The 22,808-nt window shown below is 48.0% G+C and overlaps 2 protein-coding genes across 6 annotated transcripts in view; one reads left to right on the forward strand and one right to left on the reverse strand.

Annotated features, from left to right (window-relative positions):
- Positions 1-22,808, reverse strand: part of LOC137352763 (myelin-oligodendrocyte glycoprotein-like) — a 38,207-nt gene that overhangs the window by 14,252 nt on the left and 1,147 nt on the right. The window contains exon 1 of one of the 2 annotated variants that reach the window (XM_068018559.1): positions 434-539. The exons of the other annotated variant lie outside the window; for it this stretch is intronic. Coding sequence (XP_067874660.1) covers positions 434-469 — 36 coding nt within the window. The 5' untranslated portion in view covers positions 470-539. Of the gene's footprint in view, positions 1-433; positions 540-22,808 lie in introns of those variants that run through there. 2 annotated transcript variants of the gene reach the window in all.
- Positions 218-22,453, forward strand: LOC137352757 (myelin-oligodendrocyte glycoprotein-like). 4 transcript variants are annotated; one of them, XM_068018543.1, is made up of 6 exons: positions 229-692; positions 2,250-2,443; positions 10,960-11,023; positions 12,961-13,305; positions 16,274-16,394; positions 17,540-19,037. In XM_068018543.1, the coding sequence occupies exons 2-6, from the start codon at positions 2,366-2,368 to the stop codon at positions 17,706-17,708; spliced, it is 777 nt and encodes a 258-aa protein (XP_067874644.1). In that variant the 5' UTR covers positions 229-692; positions 2,250-2,365; the 3' UTR covers positions 17,709-19,037. The 4 variants fall into 4 exon arrangements, with proteins under 4 accessions (XP_067874646.1, XP_067874644.1, XP_067874642.1 ...); XM_068018545.1 differs by lacking the exons at positions 2,250-2,443; positions 17,540-19,037 and adding an exon at positions 21,075-22,453 and having other exon boundaries at positions 218-1,028; XM_068018541.1 differs by lacking the exon at positions 2,250-2,443 and having other exon boundaries at positions 229-1,028.

The raw sequence follows: 22,808 nt of genomic DNA on the forward strand, positions 1-22,808 counted from the left end.
CAGTCAATGAGGTTTTATCACAACTGCTGAAAGTCTTTATTTCACAATTTTATTGTTTTAGCTCGATTTCTATTGGTGGATTCTAACCGTCAATCAGCGCAGACCCGCCCCTCGGCGGCGAAACAGCTGGGCGGAGCATTCATCGCCTTGACCCTGATCGACACCGAGCTCGGCCAATAGGAACACAGGGAGTGGACCGCTGGCAGGGGAAGGCTGTCGGTTCAGCCAATGGGCGGCAGCGGGGGCGGGACCGCGCTGAACAAGATGGCCCCCGTGTCCGCCGCCATTTTAAAGTTTATTTCCTGCACCATCTGGTCTGGATGGTGAACGGTGCTGAAAAAAACAAGGAGGCGCAAACCGCAAACAGCAACGTTTATCAGGAAGGAGCCGCTCGCCATTACTGACCCCCCCGAGTGTGAGACACTGACAGTACCTGAAACCCCTTTTCTATCGTCAAGGCCTCGATCATCCCCTCCCGGAGACAGGGGAGCTGCTGCTGCTCAGCCGGAGGAGTCAGACCGAAAGAGAAAGAGCAGCTGCAGGCAGAGACCAAAGTACAAGGGCAGGGTGGAGCCGGAGGCTGAGCGGATAATGTTATTGGACTGGCAATCCAGAGGCAATAAAAACAGAAAGTGCTGGAAAACGATCAGGCAGCGTCTGTGCAGCGAGAGAGAACAGAGTTAACGTTTCAGGTCTGTGTCCCTTCATCAGAACTGCAATAGATTAATAACCACAATGTCAGGGTTAGACCTGAGAGAAGGGAGTGCAGCAAGTTCAGAGGGAGAGAGGTTAGAGTGAGTGAGTGAGTGAGGGGGTGGCAGAGAAACTAAGAAGACCGATGTCACGCCGACAGTTTTCAATGAAAAGCTCAAGAGCGGGTAAGAGGCCAGAGGGAGGGGTCCGATGCTGGAGGCGGGTGAATGGGACTGCTGGTCGGCGGGGTTGGACTCCTGGTCAAAGAAGTGATCCCAGAGGCAAAAGTGACGAAGGAAAAGCTCAACATCATGTCCAGCACAAAATACATTGAGGTAGGGGGCGTAAGGGTGTAAAACGGAGTCCTTTGCTAAGTACAGGTTGTTCAGCATCAAAGAGGGGAAGGTCAGAGGGTATTGTGAATACATGGTGTTACAACCGAGGTGGGAGGAATGCACTGTTAATTCAGTCCCGCTTCTCCACGGGCCACAGCATATCAATACATTTTCCCACTTACTGAAACAGCCAGTTAGATACTCTGTCCCCCAGAATAAAGCACAGCAACCAGGTCTTCTTTAATCAACAACAAAATTAACTGTTTATTATAAAGCCAAATCTTAACCAATAATGAAGTAAATATATATTCAAACCGAGATTGTAACAAGGTTTAATGTTAAACACACTCTCTTTATAGCTCCCCTTTGGCGAATCCTTGTTCACCGCTTTCCAATTATAAGGAAAAGAAATCAGCACACACAGGTTTTTTTAGGTTTAAAGAAGAAAGATTGAAATTTATTAAATTTAACCTTGAACTCTAATTCGGATAATGCCTACAGATACATGACCCGCCCACGCCAGCATGCATACATGATGTATGTAGATAAGGACTGAAAAGAGAAGATAAATGAAGTGAAAAGTTTGAGGCAATCTCTAAAAGGGGGGTTCGTTACTGTGCTTCAAGCTCGCTGTGGAGTCTTTGATTGTAGGTAGGTCTTACATGTCATTGGGGCCCAGTATTCTTCTTAAACCTTGTTCAATGTAGGAGACTTTTCTCTCTTTGAGGTTCATGTGTCTTCAGTGGGTTCAGAGGCTTGTGAGAAAGAGATGGGAGCAGGCAGGAGAGACCTTCTTCAGTCTAGGAGTAAACTGCTTTCTGCCAGTTACAAACACTGTGGCAGGTTCAAATTCAAAAAAAAAAACTCAGGTGGCCCTGCAAGTTAGTCATGTGACTAGCTGGTCTGACCACGTCCATTTTTGTATACGGCAATCTTAGCCATCAACCTGGAATGTGAACTCCTCCACCTTTAAGATCTGATAATCAAAAGTCCATTGTGGATTGAACGTGTCAGGGTCTTTTGTCCCTTTTAAGTATTGTCTGTAAATAGGCAAATATCTTTCCAGTCAAGGGTCTGGTGTTTTTTTTTTTAAAAAAGCAAGTTCTTTTTTTACACCAGTAACAGTTTAAAAATCAATGTGCATGTGGCAAAATTAATATGCCTCATTTTTGGGAATGGGGGCCTGCATGACAAGATGTTAAAGTCCCTTATTTTCCCTAGCCCTCATGCACACACCACACATCCATTCAAAAACTGGTTAACCGGGGGAGCAAAAAGGAGTTTGGTTTACAGCTGTTTCATAGGAATGAAAAGAACAATAAAAAAAAAACGTTGTCATGATCTGGAAGGAAGATCTTTGGTTTGGCGAGGTGAACCAAAGTCGAATAGTTGGATGCCACTCGAAGTCTTTCCAGGTGAGGATGAGCCGTCGATGATGGGTAGGCTTTCAAAGAACCTCAACAAAAGAAGGCTTTATATAAGGCTTTCCATCAGGTATGCAGCATGAAGGCTGTTTGGTCTTACAGCAGCAGTAAAGGGCGGCACAGTGGCGCAGTGGTTAGCACCGCAGCCTCACAACTCCAGGGACCCGGGTTCGATTCCGGGTACTGCCTGTGTGGAGTTTGCAAGTTCTCCCTGTGTCTGCGTGGGTTTTCTCCGGGTGCTCCGGTTTCCTCCCACAAGCCAAAAGACTTGCAGGTTGATAGGTAAATTGGCCATTATAAATTGTCACTAGTATAGGTAGTTGGTAGGGAAATATAGGGACAGGTGGGGATGTTTGGTAGGAATATGGGATTAGTGTAGGATTAGTATAAATGGGTGGTTGATGTTCGGCACAGACTCGGTGGGCCGAAGGGCCTGTTTCAGTGCTGTATCTCTAATCTAAATCTAAAAAATCTAATCTATAGCAGGAAAAGATTTCTTGCAATATTCAGGATTTCTTCAAAACACAGAAGGTAACAGGAACCACTCTTGATGCAGGAATCCTTTAGCGAGAGATAATAATCTTTCCGGGTCTACTTCTGACCTCCGGGCAGGTCAGAATCCAATTTCAAAATGTCTGCTTTTTGGCCAAACCCACTGACTTTATAAAAGTTCAAAACTGAAACCACAACTTTCCATAAACAATTCACATGCCCAGTGATAAATTCTCTCCTGTGGTAACAGAGGGTAACTCTGAGGTCCACCCCCTGCTGGTTTCCTTGATATTACCTGCATTCCTGTCCTTGTTTACCAGTTCAGCTTTCGTTGAACGTCCTATCAAAACATCCATAAAGTTCAGATCTCAATATCCACTGAAATCCTTTTCAGTTTTTAAAGACATGGAATCTGAAGTTTTAATACAAAAAAAAAATCCTCGTAACAATGGCAAGAGGTGAGATTAGGAGGGATGGGGGGTCAGAGGGAAGGGGAAGAAAGATCTGGAGGGGTGTTGGTACCCATGAGGTGCTGGAGCTTATGCTTCTTTAACACCTGAAAGGAAGAGATAAAGTTTTTTGTAAATGCATCGGAGAAGGTGAAGGATGAAATGGAACTGCAGAGCAGGACAGCTCTGAGATCGGGTGAGTCGGTGCTGCTGGAGAGAGAGGTCAAGTGCGTCCATGTGCACGGAGTATGGATCGCGATACCTGTAATCCTGGGTGGATTCAAAACACAGAGGATAAAACTTCAGTTGGAGTCTACGTGGAATAAGTCGGAGTCGGAGACAGTCGCTGAGGAAGGAGATGTGGCTGTGAAAATGAGTTTTAGCAGAAACCTTATTGAACAGCAGGAGGGAAATGGGAAGCAATGAAGGTGAGAAATGTAAACGAGATAAACGGAAATCCCAGAGAAAAGAGCAGAACTGCTTTGTGGTAGCATTCCTGCAAGAGAAGTGGCAGTGAAGTAAATACTAAAATAACAGCAAAATAATGTGGATGCTGGAACTCTGAAATGAGAACAGAAATGTGAGAAACGTAGCCCACTTGATAACAATTTACACCAAGTCAAACTCTGAAGAAGTAAGTTTATTTAACGTTCTTGCAAGATCGGGTGTCCTACAAGCAGGCACACCGATCAACATATTCAGTTCATGTTTATGCAATACAAATCCATTTGTCCACGCCTTTATTTTACATTATTGGTTATAACGTATTATGACACTAACCTATCCTATGGTTGCTACAGTCTCCTCCTCTGTTTACTTCTCCCCCTACTCTAACTTTCTAGCCCCTAACTCTTGTTTTTGTTTTACCTTATTTGGCTCTCCATTATGTGTTTTAACTTGCAGCTGTCAGCCTTTATCTTAGTGGGGCAGTTTCTTATTCACTACATCCATTGTTCTAACTCTTGCTGTTTCTCTGTTATCTGCCTAAGCACAATTTTTAAGTGATGTACTGTCCCAAGGTCTCCACTTACATACCCTTATCAATTCTCTTTGTCAGTGATGTACTGTCTTAAGGTCTCCACTGACATATCCTTATCAGTTCTCTTTTTCAGTGATTTCATTATGTTGTGCACAAATGACTTCTTGGTAACTTTCCACAAGCTGTAGAAACAACATTTCAGTATTTCTTATTCTCACAGAAAGTGTCAGAAATACTCAGCAGATCTGGCAGCATCTGTGTAGAGAGAAACAGAGTTAACATTTCAAGTATCTGACCTTCCATCAGAACCTGGAATGTTAACCCTGTTTCTCTTTACTTGCTGAGTATTTCCAGCACTTTCTGTTTTTATTTCAGAGATCCAGCATCTGCAGTATTTTGCTTTTCCGCATGGATTCTGACATGCTGCCGGCCAGAAGCATACACTTCCAGCAGGTCTGAGCCGACCCAGTCCCTCAGAGTCGCAAACAACTCAACTGGTAATCTGTCGCTCCTGGGGGGGTGGTTTTACTCGTCTCGAAGGACCTGACAGCCTTTGTCAGTTTGTCCAGAATTAGCGGTTTGTCCAGACTCTCCCACGTACTGTCATCTAAGACCTCCGTGACAGATGACAGGAAGGACTGGGAGGCCGTGCTGTCTGTGGGCTTCACGTCGTACAGCCCAGCATAAAAGGATTTGCTGAACCTTAGTATGTCAGACTGCGATGACGTTACCAAGCTGTCTTCTTCCTCCAGGCTGCTGATCACAGAGCTCTCTCTGTGTACCTTTCGGAAGAAGTAACACGAGCACGTCTCATCCTGCTCCACGGAGCGGACTCTGGACTGGAAGATGATCTTGCAGGCCTCTGCGGCAAAGAGCAAGTCCTGCTGGCTCTTCACCTCTTGGAGATCCTCCTTGGCCTCGACCCCAATCGACTGCAGCCGGAGCAGATTCTGCATGCTTTTCTGCCAACTCTCTGATCATCCTGGGATAGACAGTCATATGAACATATGAATTAGGAAAAGAACTCAGTCACATGAATTCTCGAGCCTGCTCAGCCATTCAATAAGATCATGGCTGATCTGATTACTCCACATTCTCAACTATCCCCAATAACCTTTCCCCACCTTGCTTATCATGAATCTATCTACCTCTGCCTTAAAAATATTGAAAGGCCTTTTGACATCATCACATTTTGAAGAAGAGCTTTATACAAACGGGAACAGTGTTATACAACATCAACTGAGATTGGACCCTAATGAGATTTGAACTCACAACTCATGGTTTACAAGACCAGCTCTCTAACCCCTGAATAATGGAGCCAGATGTCAGCGAGGAGGAGGCAGGAGTCGGAGAAGAACACCGGCTTGACGTCAGTGGATCCGACTGTGAATGCGCGGGACACAAACAGGAAGTCAATCCTGGAATGGACGGACCCGTCTGGTCTTCACCAGGTCTATCTACACTCTGCTCCATCTGCAGGCCAAGACATTGTGCAGCTTGGCCTCTTTGACTGTTTCCATTTGGAGTCTGGACGGGGCTGAGTAAATTGGTCCTATATTCTGTGGAGTTCAGAAAAATGAGAGGTGATCTAATTGATTCTGAAAGGGTTTGATAGGGTAGAAGCTGAGAGATTGTTCCCGCTGGTCGGGGGATCTAGAACATGGGGACACAGTCTCAGGATAAGGGGCCAATCATTCAGGACTGAGATGAGGAGAAATTATTTCAGGTATAGGCAGCTGGGATCAAGCGAGTCCCTCGGAGTATAAGGGATGCAGGAGTACACTTAAGAAGGAAATTAGGAGGGCGAAAAGGGGCCATGAGATTTCCCTGGCAGATAAGATAAAGGAGAATCCTAAAAGATTCTGTAAGTTTTTAAGAGTAAAAGGGTAGCGAGGGAGAGAGTAGGTCCCCTTAAGGATCAGTGTGGTAATGTATGTGAGGAGCCACTGGAAATGGGCGAGGTCTTAAATGAATACTTCTCGTCTGTATTTACCATGGAGAAGGTCATGGAATCTAGTGAGTTCAAGGGAGGGAACAGCGATATCCTGGAGCCTATCAACATTACAAAGGAGGAGGTGTTGGAGGTTTTGAAGCGCATTAAGGTGGATAAATCCCCAGGGCCTGGCCAGATGCATCCTAGGACATTATGGGAAGCAAGGGAGGAGATTGCTGGGGCCCTGGCAGAGATTTTTGTATCATTGTTAGCCACGGGTGAGGTACCGGAAGACTGGAGGATATCTAATGTTGTGCCTTTAAGAAGGGCAGCAGGGATAAGCGAGGGAACTACAGGCCGGTGAGCCTTACATCAGTAGTGGGAAAGTTATTGGAAGGGATTCTGAGAGACAGGATCTATATGCATTTGGAAAGGCATGGTCTGATTCGGGATAGTAAGCATGGCTTTGTATGTGGGAAATCATGTCTCACAAATTTGATTGAGTTTTTTGAGGAGGTGACTAAGAGGATTGATGATGGCAGGGTGGTGGACGTTGTCTACATGGACTTTAGCAAGGCCTTTGACAAGGTCCCGCATGGTAGGCTGGTCTGGAAGGTTCGAACACATGGGATCCATGGTGAGCTAGCCAATTGGATACAAGATTGGTTTGGTGATGGGAGGCAGAGGGTGGTAGTGGAGGGTTGTTTTTCAGATCGGAGGCCGGTGACCAGTGGTGTGCCGCAGGGATTGGTGCTGGGCCCTCTGTTTGTCATATATATTAATGACATGGATGAGAATGTAGGGGGCATGATTGGTAAGTTTGCAGATAACACCAAAATTGGTGGTGTAGTGGACAGTGAAGAAGGTTGTCTAAGATTACAACAGGATATAGATAAACTGGGAAAGTGGGCAAGGGATTGACAAATGGAATTTAACGCAGACAAGTGTGAAATTATGCATTTTGGGACGCTAAACCAGGGCAGGACATATACAGTGAATGGCAGGGCCCTGGGGAGTGTTGTTGAGCAGAGAGACCCTGGGGTGCAAGTACATAGTTCCCTGAAAGTGGCAACACAGGTAGACAGGATGGTGAAGAAGGCATATGGCATGCTTGCATTACGGCCGAGGCATTGAGTACAAGAGTTGGGACGTCCTGTTACAGTTGTACATAACGTTGGTTCGGCCGCATTTGGAGTACTGTGTGCGGTTCTGGTCGCCGCACTACAGGAAAGATGTGATTAAGCTAGAGAGGGTGCAGAAAAGATTCACAAGGATGTTGCCTGGTTTGGAGGGCTTGAGTTATAAAGAGAGATTGGATAGGCTGGGTCTGTTTTCACTGGAGCTAAGGAGGTTGAGAGGGGACATGACAGAGGTATATAAAATTATGAGAGGCATAGATAAGGTAGATAGCCAGAATCTATTTCCCATGGTAGGGGTGACTAAAACTGGAGGACATAGATTTAAGGTGAGAGGGAGGAGGTTTAAAGGAGTTCAAAGGGGTACATTTTTCACACAAAGAATAGTGGGTATCTGGAATGAGCTGCCAGAGGAGCTGGTGGAGGCAGGAACAGTAGCAACATTGAAGAGGCATCTGGACAGGTACTTGAATGAACAAGACATGGAGGGATATGGAATTAATGCAGGCAGGTGGGATTAGTATAGATAGGCATTATGGTCGGCATGGACGCGGTGGGCCGAAGGGCCTGTTTCTATGCTGTACCACTCTAACTCTAAGTGAGCCTGGAGGCAACGGAAGACGAGCTCAATGTCATACCGAGGGTGAAATTCATTGAGGTGGAGGCGGAAGGGGATAAAACAGAGTCCTTTGCTGAGTAAAGAACGTTCCCTGTCAGAGAGAGGAAGGTCTGAGGGTTTAGTGAATACACAGCAAGGGGTCAGATCAGAGGGAAGTGAAGGGGAAGAAGGATCTGGAGAGGCAATAGTCCCCATCAGCTCCTGGAGCTGGTCTTCCTCAACACCGGAAATGAACTAAACAGAACTGAATCAGCCAAGGGGCGGGGCCAGGGGACTGTGGGCGGGGTTAGTAATGAGTGACAGGCCAGTCCGGCCGCTGATTGGGCGATTGGCTCTGAGACCCGCCACTGGGGCCAGGAGAAGTTGTTAGCCCCACCCCGGCGGGTCGAGCGCTGAGTGACAGGCGGGCCCGGTCGCTGATTGGGCGACCTGCTCTGACCCCGGCCCTGACTGCCAATAGAAGCCGTGCCCGCCAAGTATTGGTTTCTTTATAAACCGGATGAAGGGTTCAGGCAGATTCCCGCCATTTTCACTGGAGCTGGTGATCCAGGATCGGGGCAATGGATAGAAAAGCACAGCAGGTATTGTCAGTGTCTCACACCCGGGGGGTCAGTCATGGGGAGAGGGACCATGGACTGTTTCAGGGCTGCTCCCGGTCTCAATGTGTCTCAGAGCCGGGAGGGAGGGGAGTCAGTAATGTGGAGAGGGACCATGGACTGTGTCAGGGCTGCTCCCGGTCTCAATGTGTCTCAGAGCCGGGAGGGAGGGGGGTCAGTAATGGGGAGAGGGACCATGGACTGTGTCAGGGCTGCTCCCGGTCTCAATGTGTCTCAGAGCCGGGAGGGAGGAGGGTCAGTAATGGGGAGAGGGACCATGGACTGTGTCAGGGCTGCTCCCGGTCTCAATGTGTCTCAGAGCCGGGAGGGAGGGAGGTCAGTAATGGGGAGAGGGACCATGGACTGTGTCAGGGCTGCTCCCGGTCTCAATGTGTCTCAGAGCCGGGAGGGAGGGGGGTCAGTAATGGGGAGAGGGACCATGGACTGTGTCAGGGCTGCTCCCGGTCTCAATGTGTCTCAGAGCCGGGAGGGAGGAGGGTCAGTAATGGGGAGAGGGACCATGGACTGTGTCAGGGCTGCTCCCGGTCTCAATGTGTCTCAGAGCCGGGAGGGAGGGAGGTCAGTAATGGGGAGAGGGACCATGGACTGTGTCAGGGCTGCTCCCGGTCTCAATGTGTCTCAGAGCCGGGAGGGAGGGGGGTCAGTAATGGGGAGAGGGACCATGGACTGTTTCAGGGCTGCTCCCGGTCTCAATGTGTCTCAGAGCCGGGAGGGAGGGGAGTCAGTAATGTGGAGAGGGATCATGGACTGTGTCAGGGCTGCTCCCGGTCTCAATGTGTCTCAGAGCCGGGAGGGAGGAGGGTCAGTAATGGGGAGAGGGACCATGGACTGTGTCAGGGCTGCTCCCGATCTCAATGTGTCTCAGAGCCGGGAGGGAGGGGGGTCAGTAATGGGGAGAGGGACCATGGACTGTGTCAGGGCTGCTCCCGGTCTCAATGTGTCTCAGAGCCGGGAGGGAGGGGGGTCAGTAATGGGGAGAGGGACCATGGACTGTGTCAGGGCTGCTCCCGATCTCAATGTGTCTCAGAGCCGGGAGGGAGGGGGGTCAGTAATGGGGAGAGGGACCATGGACTGTGTCAGGGCTGCTCCCGGTCTCAATGTGTCTCAGAGCCGGGAGGGAGGGAGGTCAGTAATGGGGAGAGGGACCATGGACTGTGTCAGGGCTGCTCCCGGTCTCAATGTGTCTCAGAGCCGGGAGGGAGGGGGGTCAGTAATGGGGAGAGGGACCATGGACTGTTTCAGGGCTGCTCCCGGTCTCAATGTGTCTCAGAGCCGGGAGGGAGGGGAGTCAGTAATGTGGAGAGGGACCATGGACTGTGTCAGGGCTGCTCCCGGTCTCAATGTGTCTCAGAGCCGGGAGGGAGGGGGGTCAGTAATGGGGAGAGGGACCATGGACTGTGTCAGGGCTGCTCCCGGTCTCAATGTGTCTCAGAGCCGGGAGGGAGGGGGGTCAGTAATGGGGAGAGGGACCATGGACTGTGTCAGGGCTGCTCCCGATCTCAATGTGTCTCAGAGCCGGGAGGGAGGGGGTCAGTAATGGGGAGAGGGACCATGGACTGTGTCAGGGTTGCTCCCGGTCTCAATGTGTCTCAGAGCCGGGAGGGAGGGGGGTCAGTAATGGGGAGTGGGACCATGGACTGTGTCAGGGCTGCTCCTGGTCTCAATGTGTCTCAGAGCCGGGAGGGAGGTCAGTCATGGGGGGAGGGACCATGGACTGTGTCAGGGCTGCTCCCGGTCTCAATGTGTCTCAGAGCCGGGAGGGAGGGGGGTCAGTAATGGGGAGAGGGACCATGGACTGTGTCAGGGCTGCTCCCGGTCTCAATGTGTCTCAGAGCCGGGAGGGAGGGAGGTCAGTAATGGGGAGTGGGACCATGGACTGTGTCAGGGCTGCTCCCGGTCTCAATGTGTCTCAGAGCCGGGAGGGAGGGGGGTCAGTAATGGGGAGAGGGACCATGGACTGTGTCAGGGCTGCTCCCGGTCTCAATGTGTCTCAGAGCCGGGAGGGAGGGGGGTCAGTAATGGGGAGAGGGACCATGGACTGTGTCAGGGCTGCTCCCGGTCTCCATGTGTCTCAGAGCCGGGAGGGAGGGGAGTCAGTAATGGGGAGAGGGACCATGGACTGTGTCAGGGCTGCTCCCGGTCTCAATGTGTCTCAGAGCCGGGAGGGAGGAGGGTCAGTAATGGGGAGAGGGACCATGGACTGTGTCCTGTCCCGGTTCAGAAATGGACATGAGCAGCAAGAAACTGTGGTAAAGGGGGGTAACTGTGTTTTCTTGTTGCAGGGACCCAACTTACAGAAACTCCTCCTCCTGCTGCTGCTGCTAAATGCTGTTGCTGCTGTTTCAGGTAAACGCTGTGACTGCTCTCACATTTCAGCAGAGCTCGGGGCTGCTGGTGATATGGATTATATCAGGATTGATCTTCCTGGATGGTGTTAACCTTGTGAATTTATACAGACTGCAGTTAGCTATCTCCTGGAAAGAACATTTGTCTGGGTGTCTGGGACTGAAATCAGTAATGTGTATATTACTGGGGAATCTTCTTCTTCTTTGGCCTCCTTGTCTCGAGAGACAATGGGTAAGCGCCTAGAGGTGGTCAGTGGTGTCAGTCGCTGTGAGGCAACTATGGAGTGACCTCTCCATGGCGCATGCCTGGGCGAATGTATGGAGGTTGAGAGTTGCCCAAGCGTCAAAACCCCCCTCTCGGCCTTTCTGGTGGGGTCCAAAGGAGTGCAGAGCACGACGTTTGGCACCGGTAGTATTCATTATATCAGGAATTCATCTTGCTTTAAGGTGCTGTGTTCACTGTGAGTGGGCCCATTGAGGGAGTGGACACAGTCGGTTCACATTACACATAATGATCATGAGACCTGAAAGGAAGGCAGTTAATGTCTTCAGATTAACCCCTGTGATGTGAACAGTGGAATCTGGACACTGAGTGTTAGTGAGAATGAATCTAGAAGAATCACTCGACACTTGGGTCTGCTCCAATGTCAAACAGTTTATTGAGTTACGCCAGCAGGGAGCAGGTCACTGGGCTGTCCAGATGCCCCTCCACTGAACAATGAAAAATCATCAATACTTATACATTTTCAAACAGTTACTCAGCCCATCCTTTCTGGACATGGTCCAATCATAATGATTACAGATTCTCTCCATTGATTATTAAAGACCAATAGAAGTGGTTACCAGGTGTGAAAGGGGCTGCAGGACCAACCCATGGACAGATAGGGGATTACTCATGATGTTTTCCATTCCTTTCTAGTCCCCATCCTTGGTTCTCCTGTACGCACACCACCTTATCTTAACCTTGTTACAGGCTGGTATCTTTGTCAGCATTCCACATGGACATCTGCTCTCCATTGAATAAGTCTTTGAATTTATGTTACTCAGTTCCTGTGTGGAATGTGGTCAAGTTGGCTAAACCCCATGATGCCTTGCAAACTCTTCATTGTTCACTAAAATTACGTTACGAGTTACTCAAATAACATTTAAACAGGATGTTCTTTTCTGCAGGTGCCTCTGCGCTTGGGAATACCCGTCAACACTGAGCAACACTCGGTGACACTGGGATGGGGTCCTGAGCACTGGGATCAGGAGTCTGGGACAGTCCTGGATCAAATAGAACTGGGAATTGCCTCTGAGCATGGGGAGTAGGGTCATCAGGATTGGGGATTGTGTTTTGGGTCCTGGGAGGGGGCAGAGTCTGGCCGTATTGGGGTGAGGAGCAAGGTCTGACAGGTTAGTGGTGGAGGGAGATGAGGATCCACATTGCCTCGGCCCCTTTCAGACCATCAGGTGCTGCCTCACCCCCTACACAGTGTACTCATCCGTCATTGTCCCCCCAACCTGTCCAAAGCCCTTTCCACATCCTCGGGTACCCCCTCCCCCACCCGTTCCTGTCTTTACATTTCAGGGTCAGTTTTCTGCTCCTGAGCTCCACCTCACATTGTGCCCCCCCCAGTCTGTCATTGTTCTCCCAAAGGGGGGAGGTGGGCAGGGTGACCAATATCCTGATGTGTTCTCCCAGCATGTGTACAATGGGAAACACACGATTCGAAGTGCTGTCCAGCTGCTCTGTGGATACAAATATCCAGCACAAGCTGGTTTTAGTTGAAGGCCCTTAATGCCTGACCTTTAACCTTCCCACAGAAATGAAAGCAGTGAGTTACTGATCAGTGCTTCTTGTAAATCAAGCATCGCAGTGTAACCATGTGGAGCTTGGGATGGAATGTACCAGCAGGGAGGTTATATCTGTGGATAAATACTTTCAATCTTTTCCAGGTTACTTGCCTGTCCCAGTTTCTGGGTTCCTTGGGGAGCAGGTTGTGCTGCCCTGTATCTACAAAGGGAATGTCCCAGTCTCTGAGTTACAGCTAATTTGGTGGATATCCAATCGTGAAATTTTACACAGATTTATCGATGGGAACGATGACTTAATACAACAAGACCCACGGTTCAGAAACAGAACAAACCTGTTCAAAGATCAACTGGAGCAAGGCAACTGGTCACTAATGATCTCTGACCTCATGCAGTCAGACCAGAATGAGTATCAGTGTCAGATTTACAAGAGGATCGGTGAGCACTATCAATGGCAACAAGCTGATTCAGTCCATCTCTCTGTAACAGGTGAGAGGTTTCTGTTTCAGGTATTCTGCATTTACTCTCTGATTTTATGAGTACGGTAGTGCAGTGGTTATGTTACTGGACTAGTAATCCAGAAGCCTGGACTAATAATCCAGAGAACGTGGCTTCAAATCCCACCATGGCACTTTCAGAATTGAAATTCAGTTTAAAATAAATCTGGAAATATAAAGTTGGTCCCAATAAAAGTGACCATGAAGCTGTTGGATTGTTGTAAAACCCAACTGGTTCACTAATGTCCCTCTCGGGAAGGAAACCTGCCGTCCTTACCCGGTCTGGTCTATATGTGACTCCTGTCCCACATTAACCTGGTTAACTTTTAACTGCCCTCTGATTTGCTCGGTTACTTCAATCAGTTTGTATCAAACCACTAGAAAGAAAAAACAGACTAAAACTGAACAGACCACTGGCTGTGACCCAGACATCAAATCAGGACACAGCAAAGGCAAACCCAGCCCAGTTGACACTGCAAAGTCCCCCTCGCTGACATCTGGAAATTGGTCTCCATGTTAGGCGAGCTGTGTGACAGTCATACTCACAGAATCAACCCTCCAACCCAGACTCCTCTATCACCATCCCTGGGTATGTCTTGTCCCACTGGCAGGACAGACCCACCCGAGGTGGGGGCACAGTGGTATCCAGTCAGGAGGGAGTTTTTTATTCTTTTGCTGCATTTGCTGACAATGCATCCACTCGGTGTCGCAATACTTGCACATGTGAAAATGCAGCCTGATCCACTGAAACGTCGCTGTCTGTGACCTTTTTGGCAGCTGCCAGTAATAAAGATGGCGACGCTCAATTTATCACAAAACAAATGAAACACAAATGCCCACAGTGGCTGTGATCACTGCCTCCATCACACCCCCAACAGTACCTCGCTCCCTCCTGCCATCACCACCTCCATCCCACCCCCAGCAATACCTCGCTCCCTCCTGCCATCGCCACCTCCATCAGTACCTCGCTCCCTCCTGACATCACTACCTCCATCCCACCCCCAGCAGTACCTCGCTCCCTCCTGCCTTCGCCACCTCCATCCCACCCCCAGCAGTACCTCGCTCCCTCCTGCCTTCGCCACCTCCATCCCACCCCCAGCAGTACCTCGCTCCCTCCTGCCATCGCCACCTCCATCCCACCCCCAGCAGTACTTCGCTCCCTCCTGACATCACTACCTCCATCCCACCCCCAGCAGTACCTCACTCCCTCCTGCCATCACCATCGCCATCCCACCCCCAACAGTACCTCGCTCCCTCCTGCCATCGCCACCTCCATCCCACCCCCAGCAGTACTTCGCTCCCTCCTGACATCACTACCTCCATCCCACCCCCAGCAGTACCTCGCTCCCTCCTGCCATCACCATCGCCATCCCACCCCCAACAGTACCTCGCTCCCTCCTGCCATCACCACCTCCATCCCACCCCCAGCAGTACTTCGCTCCCTCCTGACATCACTACCTCCATCCCACCCCCAGCAGTACCTCACTCCCTCCTGCCATCACCACCTCCATCCCACCCCCAGCAGTCCCTCGCTCCCTCCTGACATCGCCATCCCACCCCCAACAGTACCTCGCTCCCTCCTGCCATCGCCACCTCCATTCCACCCCCAGCAGTCCCTCGCTCCCTCCTGACATCGCCATTCCACCCCCAACAGTACCTCGCTCCCTCTTGCCATCGCCACCTCCATCCCACCCCCAACAATACCTCGCTCCCTCCTGCCATCATTGCTGCCTACCGCAGCAGTCTACTCACCACTTGCTCCTGGCATCGCTGCTTCATTCCCTCTGCCATCCCTCTGCTCCCCTCCCCTGCTTATCTTTTCTGTCTCTGTGCGAGGAAGAAAGGCAGCAATCGCGGGACGGAGTGGGGAGGCTGGAGTGAATGGCCCACAGATAGGTGGAGGTGTGAAGCGTGGAGTGAGTAGGTGGGGGGGTGGGTGGTGGAGGGCGGAGATGAAGCGAGGCTGGGGGTGAGCGGTGAGCAGACATTGCAGTACACAATGATGTTTGAGCGTAGACATGAGTAAGTCCTGGTAAACCGGGTGCTGACGTAGACTGCACATGGGCAGCACTGTACGAACAGCAAGACTCTGATCTGCACATGTGTGAAGCTGGGAGCTTCTGATGTTGGCAGTGGGTTGCGTTGTCAGCAGTCACTTTGTTTTATTTTATTCATGTTAGTGGGATGTCTGCGTCACTGGCCAGGCCAGCATTTATTGCCCATCCCTAATTGCTGTTGAACTGAGTGGCTTGCTCGGCCATTTCAGAGGGCAGTTCAGAGTTAACCATATTGCTGTGAGTCTGGAGTTACGTGTAGGCCAGACCAGCAGATTTCTTTCTCTAAAGGACATTCATGAACAAATCGACTGTTTTCATGGTCACCATTATTCTAGCTTTTTATTTTAAATTACTGATTTTATTAATTAAATTCAAATTTCACCATCTGCTGTGGGTGGGATTCAAACCCCTGTCCCCAGAGCATTCACCTGGGCTCTGGAGTACTAGTCCAGTAACAGTCCCACTACACCCCACCGGTTCCCCATAGGCCCCAGGACTCCTCAGCATTGAAGTCAGTGGAAAGTAATACTGATCCCATTGTAAACCAGCGTTCCATCCAATCCTGTGGTTTACCCAAACAGCAAATTATTTTAAATTCCTGCTCTATTTCAGCGGGCTGTTGGGTTTAATTAAAGGGAGGCTGCTGCTGGTCAGGGTCTGGTTATCTCCATTGGAAACCATGTATTGATCACATTGTGGGTGTGTAAGAAAGTCGAGCTGTGGGGTGGCTTCCTGTGTCTGTGGCTGTTTATTGGTGTTTAATCTCCCACATCCCTCCAGGACTAGAATTGACCAGGGATGTGTTTGCACTGGGGATGGTTCTGAAACACTAGGTGCTGACAGTCTCTGCTGTTAGTTTTGTTAGTGTGTCCCAGTCTGTTAACGGCTTCATTCTGTCTCTAGGTCCTGGACCCTCTACTGGATTGGTAGTTGGATTGGTCATCGCAATTCTGGTTCTTGTTTGCATAATTCTTGTTCTTCTTTGCATAATTCTGGTTTTCATAATCCAAAACCGACAAAGATGGTGAGTTCCAGAATGATCTGCAGTTCCCATTGTTAATTCTAGTTTTGTTTTATTATATTTGGTGTTGTGGAAATGTTGTGTACACTGATACACTTTGTGCTGTGTAGGATGTTTCAATGCTGCATTATCCAGTCACTTCCAGCTTGTTGTCATCCTCTAGCTGCTGAACTGAAGGTGAAGAGCAGGAATGTGCGGCTCCCTCTATCACACAGTTAATAGACACTCGCCTAATCTCTGCAGCAAACAACTCACCAGCCTACACCTAAAATCCCCTTGTCCCCTCTCCTCTGACTTTTCACCAGCCTCTGATCCTTGCTCTGTTCCCCAGTCACTGACTCCATCCCCTTCCCTGGCCACTGTCTGAGGCTGAACCAGACTGTTCACAACCTCGGAGTCCTATCAGACCCTGAGCTGAGCTTCTGACTCCATATTCTCCCATCACTCAAATCCCACCTACCTCCGCTTCTGTGATGTACCCTGTGTCCACTCTCATCCCTTGACCTGACCATCAGTGGTTTTGATCACTAACAATAAAATATGTTGCATTTCTCTGCCTCCCTCAACATCCACATCTCCCTGCCCATCTCTTGCCCATCTGCCAGTTGTGGGGGGGAAACTATTGCAGATTCTCTAACTCTGTCCTCTGACTCTTTTTTCCCCATCACAATATTTCTGCCTCCGTCAGCCTGTTTGGTCACTGCTGGGTCGGGTTTGATCACATCAGGGAATATCCTGTCCATCTGACTCCTCTCAATAATTCAGGATCAGTCTGGAGAGTCTGGACATTCCCAGCCTCCTCCTGTCTGATCTGATCCCCATCATCTTCAGCTCAGTGTTAACTGAGATCCTCATCAATTCTTCTTAATCTCCAATGTTGAGGTGAGCTGTCATTTTTCTATTGGTCTGGTTCCTCGGTTAGCACAGGTCCTGTGGAGTGTCCAGCTCTTGCCCATTGCCTCCTCTCCTCTGCACTCTGTGCTCCATCACCGTGCAGCTCCTGTGACCCATTTTCCAGCTGCCATTGGGGCCCAGGAGGTTGAGTGTAATTTAATCGGTCTGTGCTCCTGAACAGCTCCTTTACACACTTGTACAAAGTGTTGGATTCTTTTAATGTAACCTGAACTCTGCTGTTTTTTCCCTCCCAGGAAAGCGAACAAACACAACATCAATCACAATGAAGCATCTAATGTCATCCCTTTGACAGGGGTGACTTGTTTAGGTAGCAAGGTCCCATGTTTCACAACAGCACCTGAGCATCAGAATGGAGCAGCTGGAGAACAAAACCTTCTGGGGAACGGGGCTGTCCAGCACTAACTGAGTTTACACTGCACTGAGCCTGGGTCAGGGAGGGAAAATCAGCCCAGTATTGTGGTTATCCAGTGAATCCTGGTGGAAAGTCTGAGATCGGGATCAACAATCACTTCCCACTCTGTACAAATCCCTCTGACCAGCAGAGTCTTGAGATAATCACCCAATGAAAGTTTTGTCCCGTTACTCGAAAACCTGTCCGATTGATATTTCATTGTATCTCAGTATTACTGATACAGTGTCCAAACCCAGTCTCAGGAACACACAGGACCAACTTCAGCTGTGTAACCCATTGATCACTCCCTGTGTGAGATGGTAACTTCCAAAGTATCCAAATGATGAGCGAGTGGTTTTATGAAAGTGACTCTGTTTTCCTAAATAATTTTTTTAAAAAAAGGAATTTCTAGTTAAGCTAAGTAAATGTTTTTTTAATGAAGAGGACAATGAGGGCTGATTGACCAGTGTTGCTCTTTGTCACCTGGCTGGGCTCGGCTTTGAACAGAAGCCATGGCAACAGAGGCAGAAATTGACAAGCCCAGTAACAACAGACAAGATCTGGGTGGGCAGAGAACTGCCAAGCTGTTTGGTTGTTCGTCAGTGCGTGTGTGATACCTTCTGGAAGGAGACAAAAGTCAAATGCTGCTGAAGTGTCAAAGAAGGACAGAAAAAGGAAAGAATTCCAAGGAAGAACAGAAGACTACAACCCAGTGCTTTTACTTGCAACTCCCTCAAAGATTCTGAAGTTCAGTGTGTTAATTTGTCTTGTTCCTGCATTTCAACAAGGCCTGCTAATTTGCTTTTCAACACCGCCTGAAGAGAACTAATTCTGGAAGAATCCTTTTTAACAGTTGCTCGGACGTTGGACTGTCTGCAAGTTTGGTGCAGTGCGTCTCATCTGCTATTCTTTTAGGGTGGACACGTGATCTATTTGTGTTTTTGTCTGTAACAGAGCTCTAATCTAAAAATTCTTTTTATTTTTCCAGTTGACCGATATATGTATAAGAATATATGAACATATGAATTAGGAGCAGAAGTAGGCCATTCAGCCCCTTGAGTCTGCTCCGTCATTCAATAAGATGTGTTTGTGTCTCACATCCCACACTCCCATCTACACCTCCCCCACCGCCCCCCATAACCTTTGATTCCCTTGTCTAACAAGAATCTATCTGTCTCCACTTTAAATATATTCAATGATTCCGCCTCCACCACTTTCTGAGGCAGAATATATGTATATATGACTTTTATTAAAAAAAAACTTCAGGTTGCATATTCAAAAATATGCTGGTATTTTTCTTTAGCTTTTTTTAAATAAAATTGTTAATTTTGGACTGTTAAGAGGGCTGGTTAGTGTGTTCTATTCTGGGGAATAATAGTGTGGGGAAACTTTTAAAGAATATGCTGTGACCTGTGGAGAAGTGGGACTGAATTAACAGTGCACACCTCCTGCTTTGGTCATATCAATATTTATTTGGGGGCTCTCTTTTTCCAGGATAAACCAACGCTGACCAAGTTCAATTGTAAGTGGGTTATAATAATTGGAAAAGGGAATATAAAAAGAACCAGGTTTCGTGTGTCATGGAGTAACATTTACACCACTGGAATGTCTTTAACAGCAGCTGCAACTTGTCTGGGGAAGGTGAATGTATCCCTCAGTGATTTGAGATACTTAACCAAGATGAAATTAAAGGATTTGGCAGACCTGTTGACATTAGAGTTACAACCAGGGGCGAAGAAAGCAGGAATAATTGACATAATAGCCCTACATTTGAAATTGGAAGAAGAAAGCAAACCAGAGGGTAATGCAGTTGAATTAACTAAAATTCAGTTACAGACAAAGCAACTGGAGCTTCAACAAGAAACAGAATTGGAAAAAACTTGAGGCTGAAGAAGAAATGTCAGTGGAAAAACTTGAATTTGCAAAAGAGGAAAGTGAAAAAGGGAGAGCATTTCAGAGAGAAAGAAAGAAGGGAATTTGAATTTTTTTTTAAAAGCTGGAACTAAAGTAACAGGGTGATCCTGACTCCAGGAAGAATCTAAGTCCAACCCAGGACACAGTGAAAAGCTGTTTAAATTGATACAAGCTCTCCCTAAGTTTGAAGAAAGGGACGTAGAGGTATTTTTCATTGCTTTTGAAACGATAGTTAAACAAGTGAAATGGCCAAAGGAAAGCTGAACACTGCTTATGCAAATCAGGTTGATGGGCAGAGTTCATGAACTTTATGCCATGCTTTCTGCAGAGGCTTCCACAGATTGAGATGGTAAAAAAGGCCATTCTCACTGCGTACGAGTTAGTCCCTGAAGTTTACTGACAGAAGTTTCAGAACCTCTGGTGATTGGCTGGGCAGATTAACATAGAATTTGAGAGGGTAAAACAAATTAATTTTGATTGTTGGATACGAGCATTAAAGATGGAAACCACGTATGAGAACCTTAGAGAACGGATTCTCCTGGAAGAATTTAAGAATTCACTCCCTCCAGTTGTAAGAACTCGGGTAGAGAATCAGAAGGTTTCAACAGCCGACAGGCAGCAGAAATTGCTGCTGATTGAGTTTGTGTATAAACTCAAACCCCTTTGTCCGTCACCTCCACAAACCCAAGCAGGATAGGAGGTGGGAGAGTGAAAGGAAGGCAAGTAGCCGGGGACAAGAATGGACAGCTGGGAATGCACCAGGATCTCCTCCTTGGTCCAGAAAAGAAGATGCTGAGGGTGGGAGTGAGGTCCGCAAGCCTAAATGTTACCATTGTCACAAGGTGGGACATATTCGAGCAGATTGCTGGAAGTTGTGAATTAAACCCATGGGATTTAATACGGTGCATAAAGACAATGAAGAGAAAGAGGCCCTGACCGAGCATGTAGATCAGGCTGTAGTTCTGACTGCAGCTGTAAGGACAAGTACAAAAACCACAGAGTGTAGGGGTTGTGAATAAGATACTGGAAATTCTTGTCAAAAGGAAAAGTAACTCTTATCCCTCGAGTGAGGCAGGCAAACCTATAATTATACTTAGGGATACAGGAGCCACCCAAACGTTTGCTGGGAAAAGGCATAAAATTTGCACCAGAGAGTGCACTGAATGCTAATGTTTTAGTGAATGGTATTGATGGGGAGTGTATACCCCTACCTTAGAGTGTGATCTAATGTCTGGAATGGTAACTGTAGGAGTTGTTCATAGCTTGCCAGTAGACAGAGTTGATCTACTCCTGGGGAAAGATTCCAGGACTTTTTCCTCGTGTAATAACCCGAGCAATGGCTAAACAAGTTCCATTGTCGGAGGTAAAATTGCCACCACAGTCAGGTAGTTGAATATATGAAACTATCTTTGGGGATTTAGATAATCCAAATGAAATATTTGATAAATCTTCTCTGATCACAGCTCGGCTAGCTGACCCAGAGTTGAAGAATGTGACACAAACAGCTCTATCAGAAGCTGAGGTAAAAGGAGTTCCAGAAGGCTCTGATATTGAAAATGGGATTGTGATGAGGAAGTGGAGACCTTCTCACAGACCTGTGGATGAAGACTGGACAGTTCTTCATCAGATAGTGGTATCTCTAAAGTATCACCGGGAACTATTCAGGTTAGTGCGTGGGATTCCTCCAGCGGGACATATAGGGATCCGGAAGACCGAAACACATAGAAATCAACATTACTACTGGCCAGGTCATTCCAAGGACATGGTGCAGTTTTGTAAAATGTGCCATACATTCCAGATTGTGGGAAAACCACAACCTGCCATAATTCCCATCCCAGTTATTGGGGAACCATTTAGTAGGGTGTTGGTAGACTGTGTAGGACACTTAACAAAAAGTAGTAGAGTTGGTGAGGGGGAGCCAATGGATGTGGTTTATTTGGACTTTCAGAAGGCTTTCGACAAAGTCCCACATAAGAGATTAGCGTGTAAAATTAAAGCACATGGGTTTGGGGGTAGTGTATTGCGATAGATAGAAAATTTTTTGGCGGACAGGAAACGAAGAGTAGGGATAAATGGGTCTTTTTCCGAATGGCAGGCAGTGACTAGTGAGGTACCACAGGGATCGGTGCTCGGACCCCAGCTAACCAGTGCAAGCCTGATTAAAAAAACAGGTTTGCACTTGCTGCTGTTCAATATTCAGTCCGTTAACACCTAATCTGTACTAATGCTTTCTCTTTCAACACACCATTAACATATTGTTTGTCTTTGCTCCATGACCTTTTGGTCAGCTATGTGGCCTTGTCCAATCTTCACCTTCTCCTTTGTTATCTCTTGCCCCACCCCCACCTCACTTGCTTATAACCTGTGACTTTTCTAATATTTGTCAGTTCTGAAGAAGGGTCACTGACCTGAAACGTTAACTCTGCTTCTCTTTTCACAGATGCTGCCAGACCTGCTGAGTGGTTCCAGCATTTCTTGTTTTTATTTCAGATTTCCAGCATCTGCAGTATTTTGCTTTTATTGCTCCGTTTCTAGTTCAGCTTGGACCGCTGCGCCATCTAGTGCTGAACTCCTTTACTACAGGAACCGGACTCTGCGTTGATCTGTCCTCCCTCCCTTTGCTATTAATCTCCTCTGGGTCTGTCACCCTGCGACGATGAAGGGTTTTGATGGAGTAAAGAGGGAGAAACTTTCCAGGAAGGAAAGGAGGGAGACATTACACTGCCATCAAAAACTCTGCTGCCCCGTATCCTAACTCACACCAAGTCCCGTTTATCCAACACCCACTTCCCCGCACTGTGCCATGTGAAACATCTTGTGATGTTCTATTACATTAAAAGTGCTATATAAATGCAAGTTGTTGTTATGTGAATACAAACTCTTCTCTCAGTTCCGCCTCATGGCCTGGAACCCAGCTGTCTCCAAGCTGGTTCTCACCCATCCCTGTTTTTGTGAGATTGTGACTCTGTATTTCTGTGGGAGAATTATCATCCTTTCATTATTCTTGGTATGAACACCATATCCCAGCCCTTCCAATGACCCTGTGGCTAAAGGACCATCTGGTGCCCTAAGGGAAAAGATCCCTCAGCCAGAGCAGCAGCTAATATTGATCTCAGTACTCTGAGTGAGAGGGGAATGAGTGGCTGGTGTTCCTGTCCTGATCCCTGTCTGGAAACTCCTGCTGGACATCAGGATCA

This window comes from Heterodontus francisci, chromosome 39 (genome assembly GCF_036365525.1).
Source record: "Heterodontus francisci isolate sHetFra1 chromosome 39, sHetFra1.hap1, whole genome shotgun sequence".
Taxonomy (NCBI): Eukaryota; Metazoa; Chordata; class Chondrichthyes; order Heterodontiformes; family Heterodontidae; genus Heterodontus; species Heterodontus francisci.